This window comes from Ochotona curzoniae, unplaced genomic scaffold, assembly GCF_017591425.1.
Source record: "Ochotona curzoniae isolate NIBS_2020 unplaced genomic scaffold, NIBS_Ocur_1.0 contig_883, whole genome shotgun sequence".
NCBI classification, from domain to species: Eukaryota; Metazoa; Chordata; class Mammalia; order Lagomorpha; family Ochotonidae; genus Ochotona; species Ochotona curzoniae.
In genome coordinates, this window is record NW_024466599.1 from 15,957,010 (window position 1) to 15,978,125 (window position 21,116).

General features: G+C 55.8%; 1 protein-coding gene across 1 annotated transcript in view; it reads left to right on the forward strand.

The window, feature by feature from the left end:
• Positions 1-21,116, forward strand: part of KLHL29 (kelch like family member 29) — a 250,149-nt gene that overhangs the window by 213,612 nt on the left and 15,421 nt on the right. Inside the window, exon 6 of the mRNA XM_040993941.1 lies at positions 18,471-18,609. Coding sequence (XP_040849875.1) covers positions 18,471-18,609 — 139 coding nt within the window. The remainder of the gene's footprint in view (positions 1-18,470; positions 18,610-21,116) is intronic.

Below are 21,116 nucleotides of genomic sequence, written 5' to 3' on the forward strand. Positions count from 1 at the left end.
AGGAAAAAGTTATGCACATTGCTTGTGCCAGAACCCACTAGGTTCCAGAAAGCTCTAGAGAGCTGAGGTTTGTCTTGCTTCAGATCAAGGCCTGCTCCTGTCCCATTGTGCACAGGGTTGGGGAGGGGCCTCCAGGGATGCCCTTCATTCCTCTTCCCTCTTGTCCCTGGCAAGGTACACCTGCCACCTCATCCAGGTCGCGGGAGGGCATGGACCCAGAGCCGTGCCTGAGTCCTGTGGAAGCATCGCAAGTTCCAGCCATGTCCCTAAAACACACTGAGTGCCCCGCACTGCTGTGTGCTCATTTAGATTCTGAGAATGAAAGCAGCCCAGAGTAGGGTGGTCTGACTCCTAAAAGGTCACTCTCCTTTCATTCTTGCCTCCTCTCACTTCTCCTCCATTCTTATTGATTTCTTGGGGTACATAAGAAAACACAGTCGGCAAAGCCCACGCCTTCCACGGAAATAAAATATTCTGCAGTCAAACCACACACCCTAAAGAAATAATTGCAGGCTGTATATATTGCTAATGGACATCTCTCAGCAATTCCCTGTCTCATAAGCTTTAAACGCAGACATTAGTATAAATATGCAGAAATCCCCATTCGGGCAAATTACTCTGCATTGCTGAACGGCAGCGAGATTAGCCCTGTGCTGCTGCCTTTGAAGGAACTCAGCCGAGCAGGAAGCAGCCTCCAGCCCGCTCTGGGAGGGAGGCTGGGCACACCGGGCACTCTGAGCACAGAACTGCAGGCCAGGCTGCCCGGGGAGGGCAGAAGGATCCTCTGGGGAGAACTGGGACCCTGCCAGCCTCACCTGGTGAGGCACCTGGGCATCCTGCTGCCTGGCCTTGCAGGCTCTTGAGTGTTTGAAGGGAACAGAAGCTGGATCGGGAACAACAAGGTGGAGCTAGGTTTCCATGGGACTCCCCCTGCTCCGTCCCTACAGCCTGTCTCCTGCTCCCCACCCTCAGGGTGGCCCAGGCCTGCAGGTGCATGGCGTGGAAAGGCTGGCGGAGCCCGCTGTCTGGAGCTTCAGCCCCTCCCTTCTCCTTCCCAGCCTTCCCTCACCCCCACCCCAAGGCCCCTGCCTCCCACTCCTTCACCTTGAAGGTCCTGCTCTTCTCCCACCCAGACCAACACAAGGAAGGAGTTTGGGTGGGGAGTGTGTGTCTTCATTTTCTAGAGCCGCAGCCCAGGCCATCAGAACCAGAGCCCAGCCCAGCCCTCATCCTCAGCACAGCGACTGTGTCTGGGGATGACTGGGTCTGGCCAGACTGTGTTGGTGGCTGGTTCTGGGGATGGCAGTGTGACACCAGAACCCCGCTCACCCCACGAGCCCAGAATGGGAACCCCCAGGGTGAGTGAGGCAGCCTTGGAGGAGCAGGGGGCGAGCACTGGAGGCGAGGGGCTCCAGGGAGCATTGATTGGTGGGGCAGGCCTGTGCTCCCACGCCATGGAACGTGAAAGGCGGCCAGAGTTGAGGCTGCAAAGCCAACCAGACTTCCGGCTTGTTTGTCGTAGCCTCGCAGCAGCAGCGGTGGGAAGGCAGAGCCAGGGGCACGCCACATTGGCAGTCCAAGGCCAGCGAGAGGGGGATCCAGGCTTCTCTGCAAGCTCTCCGTGCGGCCCCAGGAGCCAGCCACTCCTCTCCTGCAGTCTGGCCAGGCTGGGCAGTTTCCCAGGGGGACCAGGGGGATGGGAGGCCCAGCCCTCTACCACATGAGGGAACAAGCCCTCGCCTCAGCTAACCCCAAGCCTCTGCGTGCGCACTTCACTCAGTGTTCTTCCCAGTGAGCATCTTGAGGGTCTATTTTCATGTCTGTCTCCCCCACCCGACTGAGTGACTTTGGAACGCCCCCGCTGCCACCGGCCGATTTAGCAACTTTCCGTGAGATGTAAAAACAGGACCCTTTTCTCAAGACCCTCGCCTGCCACCTACCAGAAAACCGTCAGAATGAATGACGACACCTGTGGTGACAGGGGAGGTGAACAGCACCTGCTGGGGTTGTGCAGTGCACAATCTGAACAGCCCCAAGGGACCTGCCTTCCCCACATTCTTGTAAGGATGTTACTCGGGTCAGGACACATCCCAAAGTTCATGGGCAATGGAATTCAAAGTTTGAATTTATTTTGGTGCAAAAAAAAATTGCATCATTGCATCATAAATTAAGAAAATGCCCGTTATGAAAAAACCTAGGCATGGATTTCTTTTTTTTTTTTTTTTTCTGCCGCAAAAGAAACTCTTACTCTTGGTGGGGACTCTCCAGGAATACTTTGAGGGGACTTGAAAGACCTGTTAGTCATGACGGGGCAAGCACCACTGTGACTCATGAAAAAAAATCCCATGAACCACACATAGCATGCAGTCTCCCCGCACGCTTCCCCAGCTCCCAGAAACTCTGCTTCCGCATTTGGAAGATGAGCAGCCGACTATAGACTGGAGGGGTTGCCCTCATGGGTACCCCAGATTGTGCCCCATGTGAGGAGCCCCATGGCCCACAAACAGATGGCCTTCAGCTCCCTCTTCCCATGCTCCCCCAAATCTACCCCCCATGCGGGTCTCCATGGTACCTTGGATCCCTGAGTGCCTGTGCCGCCTGCTTACCATTCTCTGACCTCCCCCCCCCGCCCGCCCCAGCTGTCACAGCAGGTGCCCTGCACGGTCCATCTAATCAGAAATAGTTCCTGCACCTGTCACCACAGGCCACTGGCCTTTAGCCTGCCCACCCCATCACCACCCCCAGAATCCCAGGCCCAGAAGGCCAGCCCAGGGCAGACATCATGCTCTTCTGCTGCCCACGCGTGCCTCCCTGTCCCTCCATCTGCACACAGGGGCTCCTGGGGCATGGCCTGGACCACCGCCCAGCCAGGCAGGAAGTATGCTCGCGCACACCATACCACCTCCATCCCATCCTGCAGCCCCACCTCCTCCACCGGACCCTCTTTTCTCATTCATGCTGTAGCCCTTCCCGAGCCCAGGATTCTTGTCTTCCATAGGAAAGTCAGGTGTGGCCTTATCAGGGTCTCCAGTTACCAAGCCCAGACCCCGGGCAGAGCAGTGACTACCCAAAAGAATGCAAAGACCCAGTGAAAAAGGGCAAAATTCTAGGAGCAGGAGCTTGGGACTGCCCACAGCCCCTAGTGTGGGAGGAACTTAACTCCTCCTTTGGGGCAGGAAGCGGCCAGGGCTCACGTGGAATTGGGGCAAGCAGAGCATCCAACCTGTCCTGGCTCAGTCAGCAAGAGAAGCGCAAGACCAGGTTGGCAGGCTGGCTACCAGACACCCAGGTGACTCTTTATGTCCACAGAGTCAGACTCCTGCCCTGCTGAGCAACAGCATGGGCTTGGCTTAGGGTCCCCCGGCCCCCCAAGGGGTGAGGAAAGTGGGAGCCTGAGGGTACAACATTGCTTGAAAACACACAGGGAAAATGGATGTTTCAAGAAAACCATAAAACCATACATGGAATTCTTTTTTTTTTTTTTTTTTTTTTTTGGTACCCAACTCATGTTTTAACTCCATTTTCCCATGAGACTTTTGGAGTGCCCTCATATATCCGCGCTCCCCCACATCCTGTTAGTTCATTATCCTTATCCCCCCAACCCCCCCGGCCCCCAGCCTGGGCAACACCTCCAAAGCCAAGAGCAAGACCCAGGCCCAATAGGACAAAGGTAGGAGAGGTGATGTCATGCTGGGAGTTCTGGGCCCCTGGGCAGCCAAATGGGCGCATGAGACTGACTCAGCGTGCGACTTTGCCCTCCTGAGCCACCAAGGAGCAGGTCACCCAATGCCCACTGGAACCCACGTGTCACTAGGGCCAGGTTTTCCAACTGCTTGGCACTGTCCCTGGTGCTTAGCACATGGTGGGTGGGTGCTTGCTAAGTACTTGCTGAACACATGGGTGACCAGAACCGGCAGTGATGGGTGCTGCCCCAGGGCACGCAGCAGGTGCTGCTGTGGGCACGCAGCAGGAAGATAGGAGCCCAGGGACAAGATCTAAGCGCGAGGCCGTCTTGTGGGCAGCAGTGCATTTTACCTTAGCCCCCCAGCATCCACAGCTTTGCAGGGCTTAACTTCCACAACCGGTCCTCTCACCCACTGCCCCTTGCTTGATGTATGACTGCCCACTTACAAGGGACTTGCTCCCTGACACACCTGACTGCTGATCAGCCGATTCTCCCATAGGGGTTTTTGCTGCAGCAAACTATCTCTGGGGGCTTTGGCCAAGACAAGCCCGGAACCATCTGAGGCCTTGGCAGCTTCCAGAATTTAATTCTGCATTCCCTGCCAGCCTTGGCCCCTCCCACCCAACCCCTACCTCCTCCCGGGGACCACCCACCCCTTTCCAGCTCCAGTCACTGACACCTCCTTCTGGGGTGTCATCATGACCACACAGGGTGCTCTGCTGTCCCAAGGAAGACAGGAAGCAGTGAGCTGCGGTGGTGCGCTGCGCTCAGAGCAGGTGGCAGGGAGCGTGCACCCTGGGAATGGCAACCTGGTGCCCATTACTTCCGTCCCTCTCTAGCTGCGGACAAAAAGTGGGGCTGCATGCTGGGGAGTCGAAAATGGGGTGGACACTGGGGGACACAGCGCCAACAATGTCAAAAGCACCCTTTAGGCAGCGCTGGCCACTTCACATGTTTCTCTTGGTGGTGATGGCTGCCCACACGCTGGCGGGAAGGGGTGGGCGGGCGCGCGGTGATGCGGGCGCTCGCGCAGCCCCGGGCCGGTCCCCGCGGCGCGCTGCCGACCTGTCACGCGGCGCCCATAGAGTGGGGGGAACGCCCGGGGTCCCCCCAACGCGCGGAGGCGGTGCGTCTGCCAGGCGCATTTGCATAGGCGCGCGGGTATTTATAACTTCTGCGCCGGTTCCCGAGTTATTGATGTCTTAAAGTGACTTTAATCTGAGTCTTCTTTTCTTCAAATGGGCTTTTGATTTCCGGAGTGATATTATACATGGCTGTAAGCTATTGACTGAGCGACTGCCGTTCTGTTCTCAATGTGCTGATGTTGAGAATCTGCGATATAAATAAACTTCCTCTGGTAGGATCATTATAAAGCACAAACAGCAGAAATTTATGGAAAGAACAGATTAAATGCTTAGGCTTAAATTCCAAAGTGTGCTGCTTGCCCCTAAACTTGCTGTGTCTGGAATTTGGGCCGCTGATTCAGGTAAAAAAAAAAAAAAAGAATCAAAGGAACACATAGCCTGTCGGTACATTTTTACTATGATCTATTGTGTTGCTTAGAGAGAAAGCTGCGGTGCTACCATTGATAATTCTGGTTAAAACTTGGAGCATAAATTATTAAGACGTGTAGTTTTCTTTTCCGAGTGGTTGGGGACTGGGGGTGCGGAGTCCTGGGAAGAAATATAACATGGATATGTGCTTATGCATTGTGATGTGGGACATTTTTATGCCCGTAATAAAACATTCTGCCTACAACTATGTTTATGAAAGCAACAGATAGGAAGATCCATACCGCCACTTAATAGAGTTAATCACCTCCCATCCCGCATCCTAAAAGGCTTTTTATTGCTCACAGATGAGTGATAAATGCTGGTCGTAATTAATACCCTGCAGAGTCAGGTGCCAATCAGAGGGCTGGGCGGGACTTCCTGGTGCAGGTCCTCAGGTTGTCAGGTGTCTCCAGGGGGAGTCATGGCTCTGGATGAGAATTCTGAGCTTGTTCTGAGCCCGAGGTTCTGAGCGCTGGACTGGTTTGAACTCTGGGTTCTAGACTCTGTGGGACCCGCCAGATGGTCTATAGCCCCCAGGAATACTTATACTCACAGCCAGGAGAAGGACACATGTCTTTCCTGGCAGTCTTGGCCATTGAGCAGAGACATATAGCTCTGCCGTTTTCTGCCCAGAGCAAGAGAGTCCTTGCCCACGGCCTGCCCTGTGCCAGCAATGGGCAACAACAGCCTGTGTGGGTCAGACCTCAGACTCGCTGACCATGTCCCCAGCCAACCGGCGGGGGAGGCTCTGAGGCTGATCAGTCCACTTCTCCTCCAAGATGTATCCTTTGTCACACCACCACTGAGTGACTGGCGCCAAGGCAGCCAAGGCGTTGAGGGGTCTCCTGGAGTAAAGAATGAAATACCCTTGACATGCTTGCTTTAGGAACGGCCATTTGGCCTGGCAGTAGTGCTTGGGTTCTATACCCAGCTCCGGCTCCTGACTCCAACGGCCTGCCCTCGAGATGCAGACCTTGGGAGGCACTGCTGATGGCTCAAGGGATTGGGTCCCTGTCACCCACTAGGGAGACTGGATTGTGTTCCTGGCTCTGGCCCCAGCCCAGTGTGGGTTGTTGGCAGGCGTCGGGGGAATGACCCAGCAAGTAGATGTTCTCTGTGTTATCTCCATATCTCTCCCCCATGCAGCCTGCTCTCTGACTCCCGAATGTCAAAAACAAACAAACAAACAAAAACCCACCGAAAACGGAAGCACTTAACTTAGGTGCTTGGGTGGCCACTCAGGAATGGCTAATGTTTGACCCGGGATCAGCTGGTTCCATGGTGCAGAAGTTCCCAAGTATGACAGCTCGTTTTCTTCCTCTTGGAACACTGGACCACCAAGAACTCAGAACAACCCCTATGGACAACAGGGCCAGCCTCCATCCCACGGCTTTCATTCTCTCAGCAGAACTGGAACCCCAGGACGTGTCAGGGCTGGGATGGGGGTGGGTGGTCAGCTCAGGGCCCAGAAAGGTGGGGGCTTGCAAGGTTGCAGCCCTTTGTGGAGCCAGACCTGAACAGGCCGCTCGCACTGCAGCCCCTGCTGGGCTGCCGTCACAGCCTGGAAAGTCTAGGTCACCCACAGCCCGCTCCTCATGCCTGTGCTGCCCGAGGTCACAGGCTAAGCATGGATCAAGTTCTCTTTTTTCTTGAAGGGAGAGAGGACTTTCCCCTCCATCCGAGGAGGCACTGTATAGCCTTGCCTAGCTAGAGGCAGGCAAAACACTGGTGCCAAGGCCATGGTTCTGCCACCTCAAGTTGCGCATAAAGTCCCAAGGGAACTGGGCAGGACAGTAAGGCAGGAATGTTGTGGAAGAAACACCATTTCTCCCATAGTTACCCAAACCGTTCTCCATGCTAGACAGCCCAGCTCCCCACTCCCGCAGGGCCTTGTGCCAGCTCCTTGCAGCCTCCGGGGTGCTGTCTGCCTATATCTCTGCAGCATCTAGCAAATTAGCAAGTTGCATGCACCCTTCCAAGGGCTGTCCAAGGCAAGCTGAATCCAGTTTCCAGACCACCAGGGCACAGTTCTCAGAGCTCCCGTTACATCTCACCCGCTCCACCCCAGGCAACCAGCAGGGGGCAGCATGCTCAGCTTGGGGAAAGCCATCCTGGCAGGCAGGAAAGCAGTCTTAAGGGAGGGTGCGAGGCTGGGACCAGCAGAACTTGCAGTTGGCTGCAGCAGCAAAGCAAGGGTTTCCTGATATTGTGGAGGCCACGGCTGACCTCCAGGCCTGGCAGGAGCGGCAGATGAGTGCTGGATGCACAAGCAGCGGAAACACACACCAGGGGCTCTCATCTTGGATCTTGAGAAGGCAGGTGTTCCTCTGAAATCCAAAGCCTCCTGGCTTCTGAGCAGGTGGGCAGCACATACAGGGCCTCCTGTCTGCAAGGGCTGAATGCCTGGCCGCACGTCTGTCTGCCCAGACGGGTACAGCACTGACCCCCAGCTATTGTGAAAGCCCCATTTCTCTGCCCTGACTACAGGTGCCCACTGGCCTGCAGGTCCGGATCCCTCCCTGGCCTGTGGCCTTGAGTGAGTCCTGAGTAGAGGGGTTGGGAAGCAGCTGGGTGGACAGAACCAGACCCCAGTGAGCATCCTTAGGGGCCTTCCAAAACAAGCTTGTAATAGAAACGTTGTTCTGGAAGGCCCTGATACCACTGTCATTAGCCCAGGCACCCTGCCTGGAGTTCTCACCCAGAAAGCATGGGCAGCTGCTCTCAGGTGGGTGAGTGATTTGCAAGGACCACAAGACTATTTGCATAAACATATGTATAGAAGTTTGTATTTATTTGCATTCATTTGCATGCATTGCTGGCTCTTGGAGCTGTCTTTCCTTAATTTTATTTTATTTTTTTTTTTCTGGTAAATGTCTTTGGGCTCTGAGACATCTTGGGAGTGAGAACCAAAAGGCAAAACCAGCAGCCATGTCAGGGCATGAGCCCAGGAGGTCTTCAACCTTGCTGCCCGAAGGGGGACTGCGCAAGACCCTGATGCCCCGGGGATGCCTCTGCTCCTAAGAGGAACATTAGCACGTGATGGCATCATTGGTGGCCATGGAGGGAGAGCTGGGCAGGATGAGGCCAGCTGCTGATCAGGCGGTATTAGGCCTGACCCACCCTAGGCCCAAGCAGGTGACTGTGCTTGGGGTCTTGAGGATCCTCCGATCAGTTCTTTGGAGTCACAGGCATGGCAGAGCCAGCTGGTCAGAACCACCTTCGACCTCTGACGTGTCTTCCATTTCCTTTTCCCTTACAGCCAAGGTCATTCACTCAGTCGACATTGGACTTGGCAAAGGGGTGAGCCAATGGTGCAGAGGCAGGGAGGGAGCACAGAGCCCAGTCTTCCAGGGTTGGTGTGTGTTTCTGCAGTGAGGAGGACAAGGAAACTCCAGGCGGAAGCAAACAGCCTGGCAGTGTGGCCCCAGACTTCCTGCTGCACCCTCACTTCCTGTTACAGATCAATCCCCGTCAAAGGCCTGTGTGTTGGGAGTCTTGCTCCCCACCCCAAGCCTTAGGCTAGTGGTTCTTGGAGTAACAGTAGAGACTTGCCCTCTAGGACAAGGGCCCAGGGGTGGTCTTGGGTCCCTGGGGTGTATCTGGGGAGGCTGGTTACTTAACGCTGGGTTCCGCACAGCTCTCCATGTGATTGTCACTGCATGTATTCTCACTGTCAGCTGTCAGACCAATGTGGCCGCTGGCTCCATCTGGGATTATAAGCTGAAATTTACCTTCCTACCTCCTCCCTCCTCCTCTGGGGGTTTTAGTGGAAGCCATGAAAAGCTGACTAATGTGCTTATTGTGCCCCCACACAGCCCCGGGGGTGTTGAGCCACCTGTCACAGCCCAGGAGCTCAGGGACGCAAAGGCAATCTTCCAGGCCACGTCACCTCCTCTTGCCTCACCCAGGGCCCAGCACACAGTGGTGCATTGTGAGCAAGTGGTGGGTGACCCTGCTGGACACACAGCCTGTGAGGGGTGGGTGATGTGGGGCTGAGCCCCCCAATATGTGTGCCCACTCACCTCTGAGTCCAGGACACATGCTGGACCCCAGCAGTGCAACACAGCACCGGCTACACGTGAAGCTAGATCCAACGCGTTGATGAGCATGGGACTGTGGCAGGCTCTAGGAGAACAGTCCGTCAGGCTATCTATGGAGATGTGACACATGCAGAGAATATCATTAAAGCCAGACATGCAGCTGAAATCACAGGGACAGTAAATGTCCCGTGTCAGGGGCATCAGTGTGGAGGGCCCAGCAGCACAGGCCCGGGTGCCCAGACAGGCCTGTCCCTCCTGTGTGTGGAGACACAGCCGCACTGGTGATCCCCTGCAGCACAGCCTCCGGGACCACACCTGAGATGGCTGCTTGGGTCGGACGGAGGCTTTTGGAGCTCTGGCCATGAAAAGTGGCATCTCTTCCCGTAGGAGCTTGTCTGTGCAGCCAGAATTTGGCAAGCAAATGTCACATAGCAAGGGGAAAGAGATAGCACAGGATGCCCAGAGATGATCAAAGAGGAATGAGAAGAGAGAGTCAGTAGAGCCCATGGCGGGTCCTGGTTGGGGCCTCTGGGTACCAAGCCCGGGGGTGCCTTCCCCAGGCTGAAGCATACTGAGGACTCTGCCCATCAGGCTGGTGGGTAGGGGGTGAGTATGCTGGTGTCCAGGCCCAGGAGCCAGGGCAGTGGGAGAAGGGTCCATCCCAGGCAGGATGAGAGCCAGCTTCTCCCCAGGGCGCATGGTTCTCATATCCCAGCTCATATGACAGGGCCAGCATAGGTCCTGTTTTTTCCTTACCGACACCACCACCATACTCACACACACCAGCTCTTGCCAGGGCTGGCACAGGCCCTGAAAGGCATGAGCTAACCCCTGACTCTGCCCAGGGTCTGAGCACCTGGAAGTTCCAAACCCTCCTCCTTCTACTGAACTGAGTAGGACTTGCAATGACCTTGGCAATGACCTGTGTGATGGGGACACATCTTTAGTGTGTGAGAAGCTAGGAGCAAATCCCAGGTTTTCGACTCCCTGAAAGGGCAAGGGGCAGGTGTGCTGCCTGGTCCGGCACAGCCAGGACCGGCAGGAGAGGTGGGCACAGATCGACAACCGGGAGAGGTCACTCCTCGTGGCAGGCTGTGCAAGACACATGTGCACACACACACACACACACACACGCCTTCTCCTCGCCTGCCTCCCAACCCCTCATCCCCCTGGGCTGCGAATGCTCCCACAAATGGATTCCGGTGTTCTGAACTGCCATTAGCCCCTTGGCATCTGGGGTTTCCGTTTCATTTCCCTCTTTACCTGGGTAACTGAACTGATTGTACTCCCAGCTCTGGTTCACTAATTCTTGCAAATCCTTTAAAACTATTGATTTATTTGCTGGACTGTGGCTCACAGAATTCTTAGGAAATAATGTGCTTTTGCTAAAGCCAACGGAGGAGACCTGTGGCTGCCCCCTCCCCTCTTTCCACCATCTCTCTTCTGCCAGTTCTCCCTCCACGACCTTTCCCCAGGCCCTTTTATCACCTAGGTCCAGGACTGATTGGTCCAACGCTCCCAGCTGGACATATCTCTGTGGGATTAAGTCCCCAGGAAGAATCATACAAAGCAAGATGCTATGGCATGCGGCATGGGAGCAATAGGGCTCTGGGGTGCCACCTGCACACAGGCGACTCTTTGTTTCTCGCTGGAGAATATCGGCTTCTGGTCCAGGGCTTAGAGAACCTCCATTTCCAAAAGACATGCTCCCTGGAATCTGCAGGGAACCCTTCCCAGAACTGCATAAACATCTGTCTCCCCTCTGCCCCGGGAACCCTGAGTGGGGGCAGGTCTCCCCAGGTCTGGGCATGGAGGGAACACAGGGCCCTGGTCTCGTGCTGGAGTGGAGAGCCCGGCCACCCTAGAGCAGCTGAGCTCCCTGTGGCCTTCTGTCCCCAAAAGTGCCCACCGGCCCCCTTTCCCCACAGGTGCCCACCAGCCCTCTGTCCCCACAGGTGCCCGGCAGCCACATATTTCTAGACTCTGCATCTGGGCTCCTCCCCTCTGCTCCACCTGGGCTGTGCCAGGCAGGTGTGACTGCAGGAGGAGGGTGTCTAGAGAAATCTGCCTGGAGGCCCAAACAGTTCCCTGCTTATCATTCATCTTATCATTCATCTTAACATCTGATAGAAAATAAGCTTACCACAGGGTCAGTTTCCAGCAAAACTACCCCCAAGCCAGAAGTGCACTAATGTTCACCAACCTACCCAGCATCCTCACCCAGCAACGTGCGCACCGAGGTGTCTCTTGGCTCTGATGCTGAGCAGCCGACATGGTCTACATCCACACCTCTGTCAGACTGAGCTGCTTGGGATGGAAACCACATGCCTCCTGTGGTCCTCAGCCTGGCCCAGAGGAAGGCATGTAAGGGTTGCTGAGATGCTGGCAGGTGCACCCTGCAAAAACCGTGCACCCTGTGTATACTGGCTTCTGCAACAGGGACAGAGCTAGCAGGCACCCAACACCCTTACCCTTCCTGTAACCCCTCCCTGGCTTCCTATAGGCTGTGCAGTCTCCCTGCCCCAGGCAGGGACTCTCCTGCTCACCCACTGCCTCCTCTGCCCTGCAGTTCCCACCCTTCGACGTCTCTCAGAGTCCAGCGTGCTTCAGCCTGCTGACTTCCTGCCTGGGAAACAGGGGAGGGAGGGCTGGAGCCAGGTGGCTGCACTGGCAGGGAAAGCCCAGCAGAAGCAGCACGGAGCAGTGTGTGGTGGCAAAGCCTGGCTCCACAGAATGTAAGGGACATGGGCTCAGGTGTGTGGTCAGGACCCGCAGGGTCAATTCTGGGCAGTGCCACAGGGAAAATTGACTCTCTCTACCTCCCAGTAAATCCACCAGCAGCCTCAGACTCCTGGGGCATAAAGGTGGCATCCAGCCCCCTACCATGGCCTCTACACCTCCCAGACTTTCCACCTGTTTGCCCTCACCCCTCCAGCCCCATGTGATTTTCCAGGACCATCACCTCCTGGGGACACCTTCCTGGACCCATTAGGCACAAGTGTGGGAGAAGAGTCCACCTCAGACAAGAACAGGATGTGAATTTGAAGAGAGACTGTGGATGGGTGAGAGGACAAGGTTAGCGGACAAGGCTAAAACAAGGCAATAGCACATCCCAGAACCCATGTGGCATGCTCGGGAACAAGGGGTTGAGGTGATCCTTTCCTGCAGGGGCCCTGGAGGCAGACAGAAGCCACAGAGTCACCACCAGTAACTCTCTGATGTGACCAAGGTCTTCCCTAGCCCAGGTAGGCCATGGCCACTGGTCAGGCCTTCCTTAGGCCTGAGGGACACAGGAACAACCCCTAGGCATTGACAAGAGAATGTTTCTGAGGGTTGCAAAATGTTGTTTCTATCATCTTAGATGGTGTGAAAATGTGCCCACTGGCAAGGAGCCTCAAGGGCCACACAGAAGCACATCTGGATAGTCCAGCTGTGTGTCCCCAGGCTGGGCTGGGATGTACATGTAAAGAGGACCCCACCGCCAGAATCTACTGCTTAGGTCATGGCTCTCAGCACCCGGTGGGCCTGGCTGGGAAAGGGCAGTGGGAAGAGGTGGGGGCTGGCTGTGGGGCCTCAGTGTCCTCTTGGGCAAAGGGCAGGAGCTGCCGTTTGGCTAAAAGGATAGCTAAAAACCAGAAGCCCAGGCCGGAAGTGCATCTGTCTAAAGGATGCAGACTTGGTTGGCACCGTCTGGAGCAGAGAGCCTGCCTCGCTGACCATGGCAGCTGGGCCTCTGAGGGTGCTGTGTGGCACCTGATCTAGAAGCTGGAACCTGCTCAGAATAGCATCAGGACTAGGGAGGGACACAGGCGTCAGGTCAGGAGCTGGGGGTGGAGGAGGGCGTGAGGGAGACAGGGCTGCTGTCCACTGGGGCCCAGCAGCCGTGGCCTCCCTTCACAGCTGCAGGAAGCTGTGCTCACAGGAAGTCCCCATTAGTCCCTGCGGTGTCACGCATGTCAGATGAACCACCCTCTGGGCCTGCGTAATGATGGGTTGTGGTGGGCTTTCTCAGTTGATTTCCCGACTGCTCTGAGTTTAAAATTTTTTCAGGTCCTTTATCAAATATGTGTCATAAATACCAATGCGATTGGGAGCATTTATCACCTAGCCAGGGCTCTTACTTGAGCTCTGAGGGGAAAAAAAAAATTACTGGGCCGCATAGCCTTTCCCAGGGCTCTGATTTAATGGACTTCTCTGCCACTGAGCCTCTGAAATTCTCTGCCTTTTAATATTTGACACCTCTTCCTCTTTATTACCACCCCAGACAGCCCTTCCAGTCCGGCGGGAGTGGGCCCATTAGTCTCTGACAAGTAACTTGTGTCATTTGGTGAAAAATATGCACAAGTTTGTCTACAACTTCATCACCCATCTTGGTGCTGTCCGTGGTCTCCCTCGCCTGGAAACAAAGCACCCAGCACCGCGGGGCCCCGCTCAGCGTGCCCGTCTTTTCTACGGATCTTGCTAATAGAGTCGGTTGCGGCTGGGAGTGACCATGAGCCCCCAGCAGCCAAACCGTGGAAGCAACTCAGTGTCTGTCAGCCCAGACCTGACACGTGCAGACATGAATGGGACATGAATCCAAGGGAACTCGGACATAGGTGAACATCGGGACAGACATCTGTGACAAGGACAGCAGCGACAAAAGGACAGACTCTGCGTGATCCTGCTTGCCTGCGGTGCCTAGGGGAATCCAGGCCAGCAAGGTGGACAGGAGAGTGAATGGTGGTGGCCAGGGGAGGGGCGCAGGTGCTGTTTAGGGAGGGCAGGGCATCCCTTTTGCCAGATGGAAAGAGAGCACATCCCAGAGTCGGGTACTGGGACAATGGCTGAACAGTCCCTTGAATGCACTTGACACTGCTGACTTGTGTCCGGGATTCCTCCCCCAGCATCAGCCCCAGCGAGCGAGAAAACATCAGCGTGGAGAAATAGTGCAGCATAGGTGCTCCCTTCTCTCTTGCTTGGCTCTCAGTGTACAACAGACGGTCCTCAAATACAACTAACTGCTTTATTCAGATCACAATTCCAGCTGGGTCATGGGGGGTGACAGGGACGGGGGCCACTCCCAGCATGGCTCATCTGCACCCCTGCAACCTCTCCCCCTCGTTCAGGCCTACCCCAGCTCCTCCAAGTGGTGTGAGCAGGAGTGAGAGCAGGAGCAGGTGACACTCCTGTGACTGTGCACACACAAGCTCAGTTCCCCCACATCGTGTTCCTCAAAGACAATCACATGGAAGGCCAAGAGGATCAGAACATGGTGCCCACCCTTCCGTGGGGGCGGCTTGCTGAGGGTTTGTCACCACCGCTGGCTATGCATATGCCAGGCCCCGTGCTGAGCGCCGCCGATGAAAATATAAATAAAACAGCCAACTGCAGGAGGCAGATGTGTAAATAAATGATGACAACACATAGTGCCCTATGAAAAAGCAAGCACTGGCTGCGGCAGGGTGTTCAAAGGAAGGCAGAGGGTGCGGGGTGAGGGCAGAGGCATAAGGCCTGGGAGGCAAGAATGCCAGGACATCACAGGGGCACAGAGAGGACAGATTCAGCATTGGAGGGAGGACCTGGTGGGCAGGTGCAGGGTTCACGGGCAGGCCAGGAGGACCTGGGCCCCTCAGCCTTGGCAGATTGAGGGGGACAGGCCTGATGGCTGAGCGGTGGGGAGCAGCAGAGTGGAAGTGTCTTGGGATGGGGGAGCAAGCTAGAAGCAGGAGACACCCTCAGGGGAGATGGCAATGCTATCAGAGGACAGCAGCACATTTAGGGCACTGGTGGGCCTGTGGCAAGAAATGGGACACAGCCAGCTAGAAGGAAATGCAGATGGGATAGTGTGGGGACCAGAGACTGCGTGAGGAAGCGAGGAAACCAGGAAACCTTGGCTGTCCCATCCAGCAGGACAGTCAATGGGGGTCGCAACCACCTAGGAGAGATTGGGGGACAAGAGACACGAAGAATGGACAGCAAGACAGGATGTCTGATCAAACTGTCAGTTTATTGATTTTAATTGAGGGCTTTTATATTCTTCAGTAACTAAGGCTCAGGGAGGAAAGGAGAAACTAGGATGCAAGCCATGGTCTCCAGACCCATTGTTCTTGAGCAGCCACCATATCAACCATAGTAACCAGCATATCAACAATAGCATAGCTAATCAGTAACATGATGTCGGCAGGCATAGCATAAATCACATTCTAAAACAGTTGCTAGAAACAATTGAAGCTAAGCGTGTGATTAGTTTCATAACTTCTTTCTCAAGCATCTAGCCAGCCAGGGATTTTCCACTGGCCGATAGTTCTATATTCAAAATGGCTTCAGTGTGGCTACAGTACACGGCTCCTGACACTTGGCAGAAGAGGAGCTCAGCGCTGGGCAGAGGCAGGCATCCTGGGCAGGTGCCACCTGCAAGGATGGTGCCAGCAGGAAGGAGGCTTCCCCCATCCCCACTGTGGAGCAGGGCAAGGGCTAGCGTCTCCCAGGCCCGGGAGACCAGGCCAACAGATCTTTCACTGCCCTCCCTGCCAAGCCCTGGTTGCAGCAGGGTGGATGGGCAGGGTGCTGGCTGCTGCTGGAAGCCCTCTGAACACCAGCACCAGGCCAGCTCTGCCCCAAGGTTACTTCACTTGTTGGAAGACTCCTCAAACCTGGTGTCTGCATGGTGACAGTCATAGCAGTTAGCACCCACGTAGAAGAGCGACACGCATGTCTCTAAGCACTCCAACATCTGGCCCTGGGATTCTTGGGCCGGCACGTGAGGTTGCAGGTGAATGGAAATCGTCACAAAGGCCTGGAATGCTTTGGTCCCCTCTGCACCCCCTGGCCCCCGGGAGTCTGTTATCACACCCCCACTACTGGGTGGCACTAGGGCCTTCTGTGTCTGAGAAAGTTGGTGCAACTCGCCAGGGCCACAGCCACCCGGGAACATCACTTTGGAACCTTGGCCCACACGCCCACATATCATTCGGAAAGAGGACACTGTCCTCCTGGCCCACAGCTCAGAAGTTAATACAGTTGGTGGCTCTTCCTGGAGCTGATATGTGTGAGCACATAGGCCTGCAGGCCCTCCCTATGCCATCTGTCTACTGTGGCTCCACCTATGTCCTGTGCCGACTCGTGCCACTGGCTCCCTGTCCTGGTCCTCACTTCCTGTCCCTCTCCCTGGCCACCCACAGGCCCACCCAAACTGGACTCATCACTCCACCTTCCTGGACATCCCACATCTGCCCCTTCTAGCCTGTTTTGGCGCCCAGGGCCACCGCATCTATGCCTATGTCCTTCTCTGGCAGTTCTGACTGTTTTCACTTCTCACTGGGATCTGTGAAAGGTTGTCACCACCTGCAGTAACTCCAGTTGGGTGCCCCTGGCACAGCTGGCACACAGCTGATGATTTCTCTGCTCCAGCTCCTTGAATGCTCAGCACACGATATTTTGGGGATTCTGCTTTTCCCCTACAAGGTCATATGCATAAGCCAAGTTCAGCTTCACATCCAAGTCTAGCTCCAAGGCCAAACTGCATAGTCTCTATGCTTCTCATGCAGCCCCCATCTTGACTTGATGTGACTTCTGCAGGAGCCCACCTCCCCCTGCCCCTGGGTGGTCTCCCACAGCTCCATGTTATGCCCAGAATTAAGCTCCAGCGACCATGGCAAGGCTCCTGAGACCCAGCCTGCTGACCCCTTGGCATCCCTGCTGCCCCCAGCCAGTGTGCTGACCAGCATCTGCCCTTCATCCTGACTGCTATGCCCAGCTGGCCTCCATCCTTAGTTTTCAGTGGAGCCAAGGCCAAGGCCCACCAAGCCATCTTCCAGCCTCAGTCTTGTCCTGCTCACCTGATCTTCACCACACTCTAAGAAAAGAAACAGGAAGCAAGACTCAGGACTATCCACAATATCCAAGGGTCAGAGGCAGGACCAGGCTCAGGAGGGAGATTTGGCAGATTGGCCCGATATTGGCCCCTGTGGACAGAGGCGATTGGTCAGGCTGGAGTAGGGCTTGCTGGAGTGTGATTCAGGAACACTGACTGGGGACCAGCCTAGACCTGGAGGTACCGCTGTAGGGAGGAGGTGGGAATAGGGGTAAGTTCTGCAGGAAACAGCCCAGTTGATAACAATCCGGGTCCCGCTGTCCCAGTTACCAGGGTGCTAAGGGCAGGCTTTGTCCAGTAGGTCCTGGGGGCAGGCAGGTGAGGCAAGACTTGGGGGAGCCCTGGGTAACGCTAACTGTTGCAAAAGAAGAGCATCCACAAATGGACAAGGTCCAAGGTCACTGGCAGGCTCGCCCCTCCTTCTCCCTTCCAAGCCAAGGGGTGGGCCTGGGAGAAGGTTCTGACACCCACAGGTTCAGGGCACCAGGTCCCCTCTCCAAGACACCAGCCTCAGGTAGGTGGACATCAAAGTGGCAATATCCCAAGGCTACTTGCTGGGGCCTGCAGGGGCTGCAAACCGGCCTTCCCCAGGCTGACCCCAGGCCAGGGCAGGGGGCCTGGGAATATGAGGAGGTGCAGAGTCCTGTCCCTTACTGGCTTGCTCTCCCAGAAGTACCCCTCCCACCGAAAGGGCATCCTTTTAGCCCCCTCGGCCCCCTCCTCGCCTGGGGTCTCTCCCTACCCACACCTGCAGGGAGCAGCTTGTCCATCGCCATGGCTGAGTGTCTAACAGCAAGGACACTGCTTTTGCAGGTGTGTGGGGGTTTTTGGACCATGCCCAGAACATGCCATGCTTGACTTGGTACCCAGGACACCGCCCTGTTGGCATTTGGAGAACTTGTTTCACACATCCAGAACAGCTTTAGTTGTGTGTGATAACCTATCCTCCGTGTTTCCAGTTGTGGGAATGGGGCTCTTTTTCCCCCCACCTTTCCATTTCTGGAGTTTTTTTTTTTTTATTGTTGTTAGATTTGTTTTTTCCCTCCATGGGGTTGGTTTTTTTTGTTTCTGGTTTTGGTTTTTGTTTTGTTTGTGCTTTGTTTTATTTACTTTTTTCTTTTGAAAGTCGTGATTCCTTTGGCTGTGTAACCCTTGCCCGTGGCTGCTGGGTCCTACGTATGTTTGTAACTTCCTCTTGTCAGTGTTGAGCCAGTATCATGTATTTCCTATTTCTCTACTTCTTGAAAAAAAAAAATTATTATTATTTTTTTTAATTTAAAAAAGAAACGAAAACTCTTAATGGGAACCTGGCCCTGTCTGTCTTCCCTGTTCTGCAGAAATGTTGAAGGAATTGAACCAGCAGCGCAGAGCGAAAGCATTTACAGACCTGAAAATTGTTGTTGAAGGCAGAGAGTTTGAAGTCCACCAAAATGTTCTAGCTTCCTGCAGCTTGTATTTCAAGGACCTGATTCAAAGGTTTGCCTTCCTTCCAGCTGTGGTCGGGTCTGTTCCTTTGTAGGATGCTTTTGTGTCGCTTTTCTCCTCCCCTCTCTTGCAGGTTCCCGAAGCGTGACTCCCTGTCACAGAGCCAGTAGCCATCTCTCCTCCTGCACCCCTGCCCCCAGCCCCTTCACACACAACCACTGCCCCGGCCCCGCCCCAGTCCCGCCCCCTCACCCCAAGGCCCTCCCTGAGATTGGAAGCACTGCAGACTCAGGTTTAAGGGGCCATTGCACACAACATCTTCCCCCACTAGGCCAGAACAGGTACCCTCTCCCAACCCCCAGCATCACCACCACTGCCAACTCAGTGCCAGGAAACCTCCCCAGCCAGGCCAGTTCCACCAAGGAGGAGCCCCTCTCCCCTGCTCCAGCTCAGGCACTGTCCGTGTGGCCCAGGTGTGTCTTAAACACGCCGGCCCCGCAGCCCGGCCCCTCCTCCCACCCTCGGCCCAGCCGTTCCCCCCACCCTTGCTGGAGGAGTCCCGTGGCACACAGGCATCTTCTTTTCCATGAATCCACCTGCTTCACACCCCCTGCAAAGAATTCAGGGCCTCCTCTTCCGAGCCCCACAGTGAGGGCAAGCAGCGGAGGGGCGGCCCCAGGACCGCCCGCGTCTCTCCAGCCATCGGCAGATTAATCCGCTGCTCACTTTGCCTTGCAGCCTCTCCGGGGCGGACGCCGAGCCGGCCCGAGCTCAGAGTGGGAGGACAGGAGCTGCGCCGGCTGCCCGGGGCCGTGTGTGGACGTGCCGACTAACCCCTCGCCCAACTGTGTTTTGTTGCAGGACGGCACTCCGGCTGCTACCTCCTTCCCGATCCGTTGTGTCCTTTGGCATAGAGCGGGGCTGCCCGGCGTGGGAGGCCACCTAGCCACTCTGGCCCTCAGCCACACAGGAGGGGACAGGCTTGCTGGGGCTCCATGTATCCAGTCACCAGGCTTAGGTGGAGAGCCAAGGGGCAGGGTGGCTCCGCTGTGCTGCCACTCTTGGCCAGTCCCGGAGCCAGTGGTGACCAAAGCAGCTGGCTGTTGGGCCATAGAGGAATGCCCTGGGGCCTGGGGTCTTGCTCCAAGTGGGCTGGAGAGTGCAGAGAGGGCAGAGAGGATGGGCTTGAGCCCCAGAGGTCCTATGGTGGCCCAGGAGACCCCCCAACATACACAGTCAGATTCTTGCATATCACAAGAACAAGCATTATGCTAGCTGCCTGGACAGGCCTCAGAGACGGTCAGAAACAGGGTCCCCCACTCATGGGAGTGAGCTCCCACAGACACCCCTGGCCCATGTGAGGCAGAAGTTGGCAGGTGCAGCAGAGAGAGGATGTTCTGTGGGTGGGACTCATAGGCAACCACTGGAGGGACATGTGCACCTGTTGAAACTTGGAGATCTAAGTCCTACCCCTGACTCTTCCACTTGTCCAGTGGTCTCCGGCTGTTCATGTCCTCCCTATTGTGCCTTAGATGGCCTCAGCTATAAGCCAGGAAGTGGGTTCAAATGATGTCCAGGTCCCCTTCTGGCTCTGACCCCTCTCCAGAGTAGTGGCCAACCACAGGCAGGGGAAACAGCACCCACGATGCAGCTGGCTGCTGGCCAACAGGCACAGAAAGAGGCAGGGAGAGGAGTGGCGGACTCCAGAAGCCCAGGGCTGAGAGCCAGGGCCCTTCAGACCGCAGGAGGGTCACATGGCTGGAGCCGGGCTGCATGTCCCCTGCCTGGTCCTGATCGCCAGACACTTAACCCACCAGCATAGCTGGCTGCAGGCAGGTGCCAGGAGGGAACTCAGGCCTTAAGAGAAGACAATGGCTTTCCTGGCCACATCAGAGGCATGGATTTCCCCCTTCTTCTCAAAGGGTGACTGATGCTGTTACCACATCAGTTTTGTCCCCTTCACCTCTGAGGTTCTGCAGATCTAGTGTGTAGCACCTGTGATGGTACCAGGGAAGAGACGTGGCCCTGGCTAGGCTCTTGTAGAGGACAGAGGAGGGACAATCATGAAATGGGACAACCTAGTGCCTCTCCACCTGGGGCCAGCACTGACCCATGGGCATGGCCAACCCTAGGCCTGGAGCTTAAGATCAGCCTCCTTCCCACCTGTAGCTGGTAGACAGTGAAATGCCCATGGCTCCAGCCCAGAGTGCCAGTCTGGCAAGGACAGGGCTGGCTAATCCTAGCCCCCATGTGGCCATTTGTCCTGGAACCACAGAACACAATGGAAAGTCAAGTTGCTCATCCAGCAGCAAACTGGAGCCCCCACCCCAGGCACTGGCCCAGCTCCACATGGCAGGCAATGCAGTTACAGGCAGAGCAGGTGAGCCCAGAACCCAAGACTGGGAGACTTTCCTGATGGAGATGGCTCCAGCTCGGTAGGCAAGGCCCCCCTCGACCTGGAGGAGTACCTGTGAGCTTGGAGACAGTCTGGGTTCTGGCGCCTTCCAGCTCTTGGTATTGCCATGGTGCCAGCAGCGAGACTGGGAATGGAGGAGCAA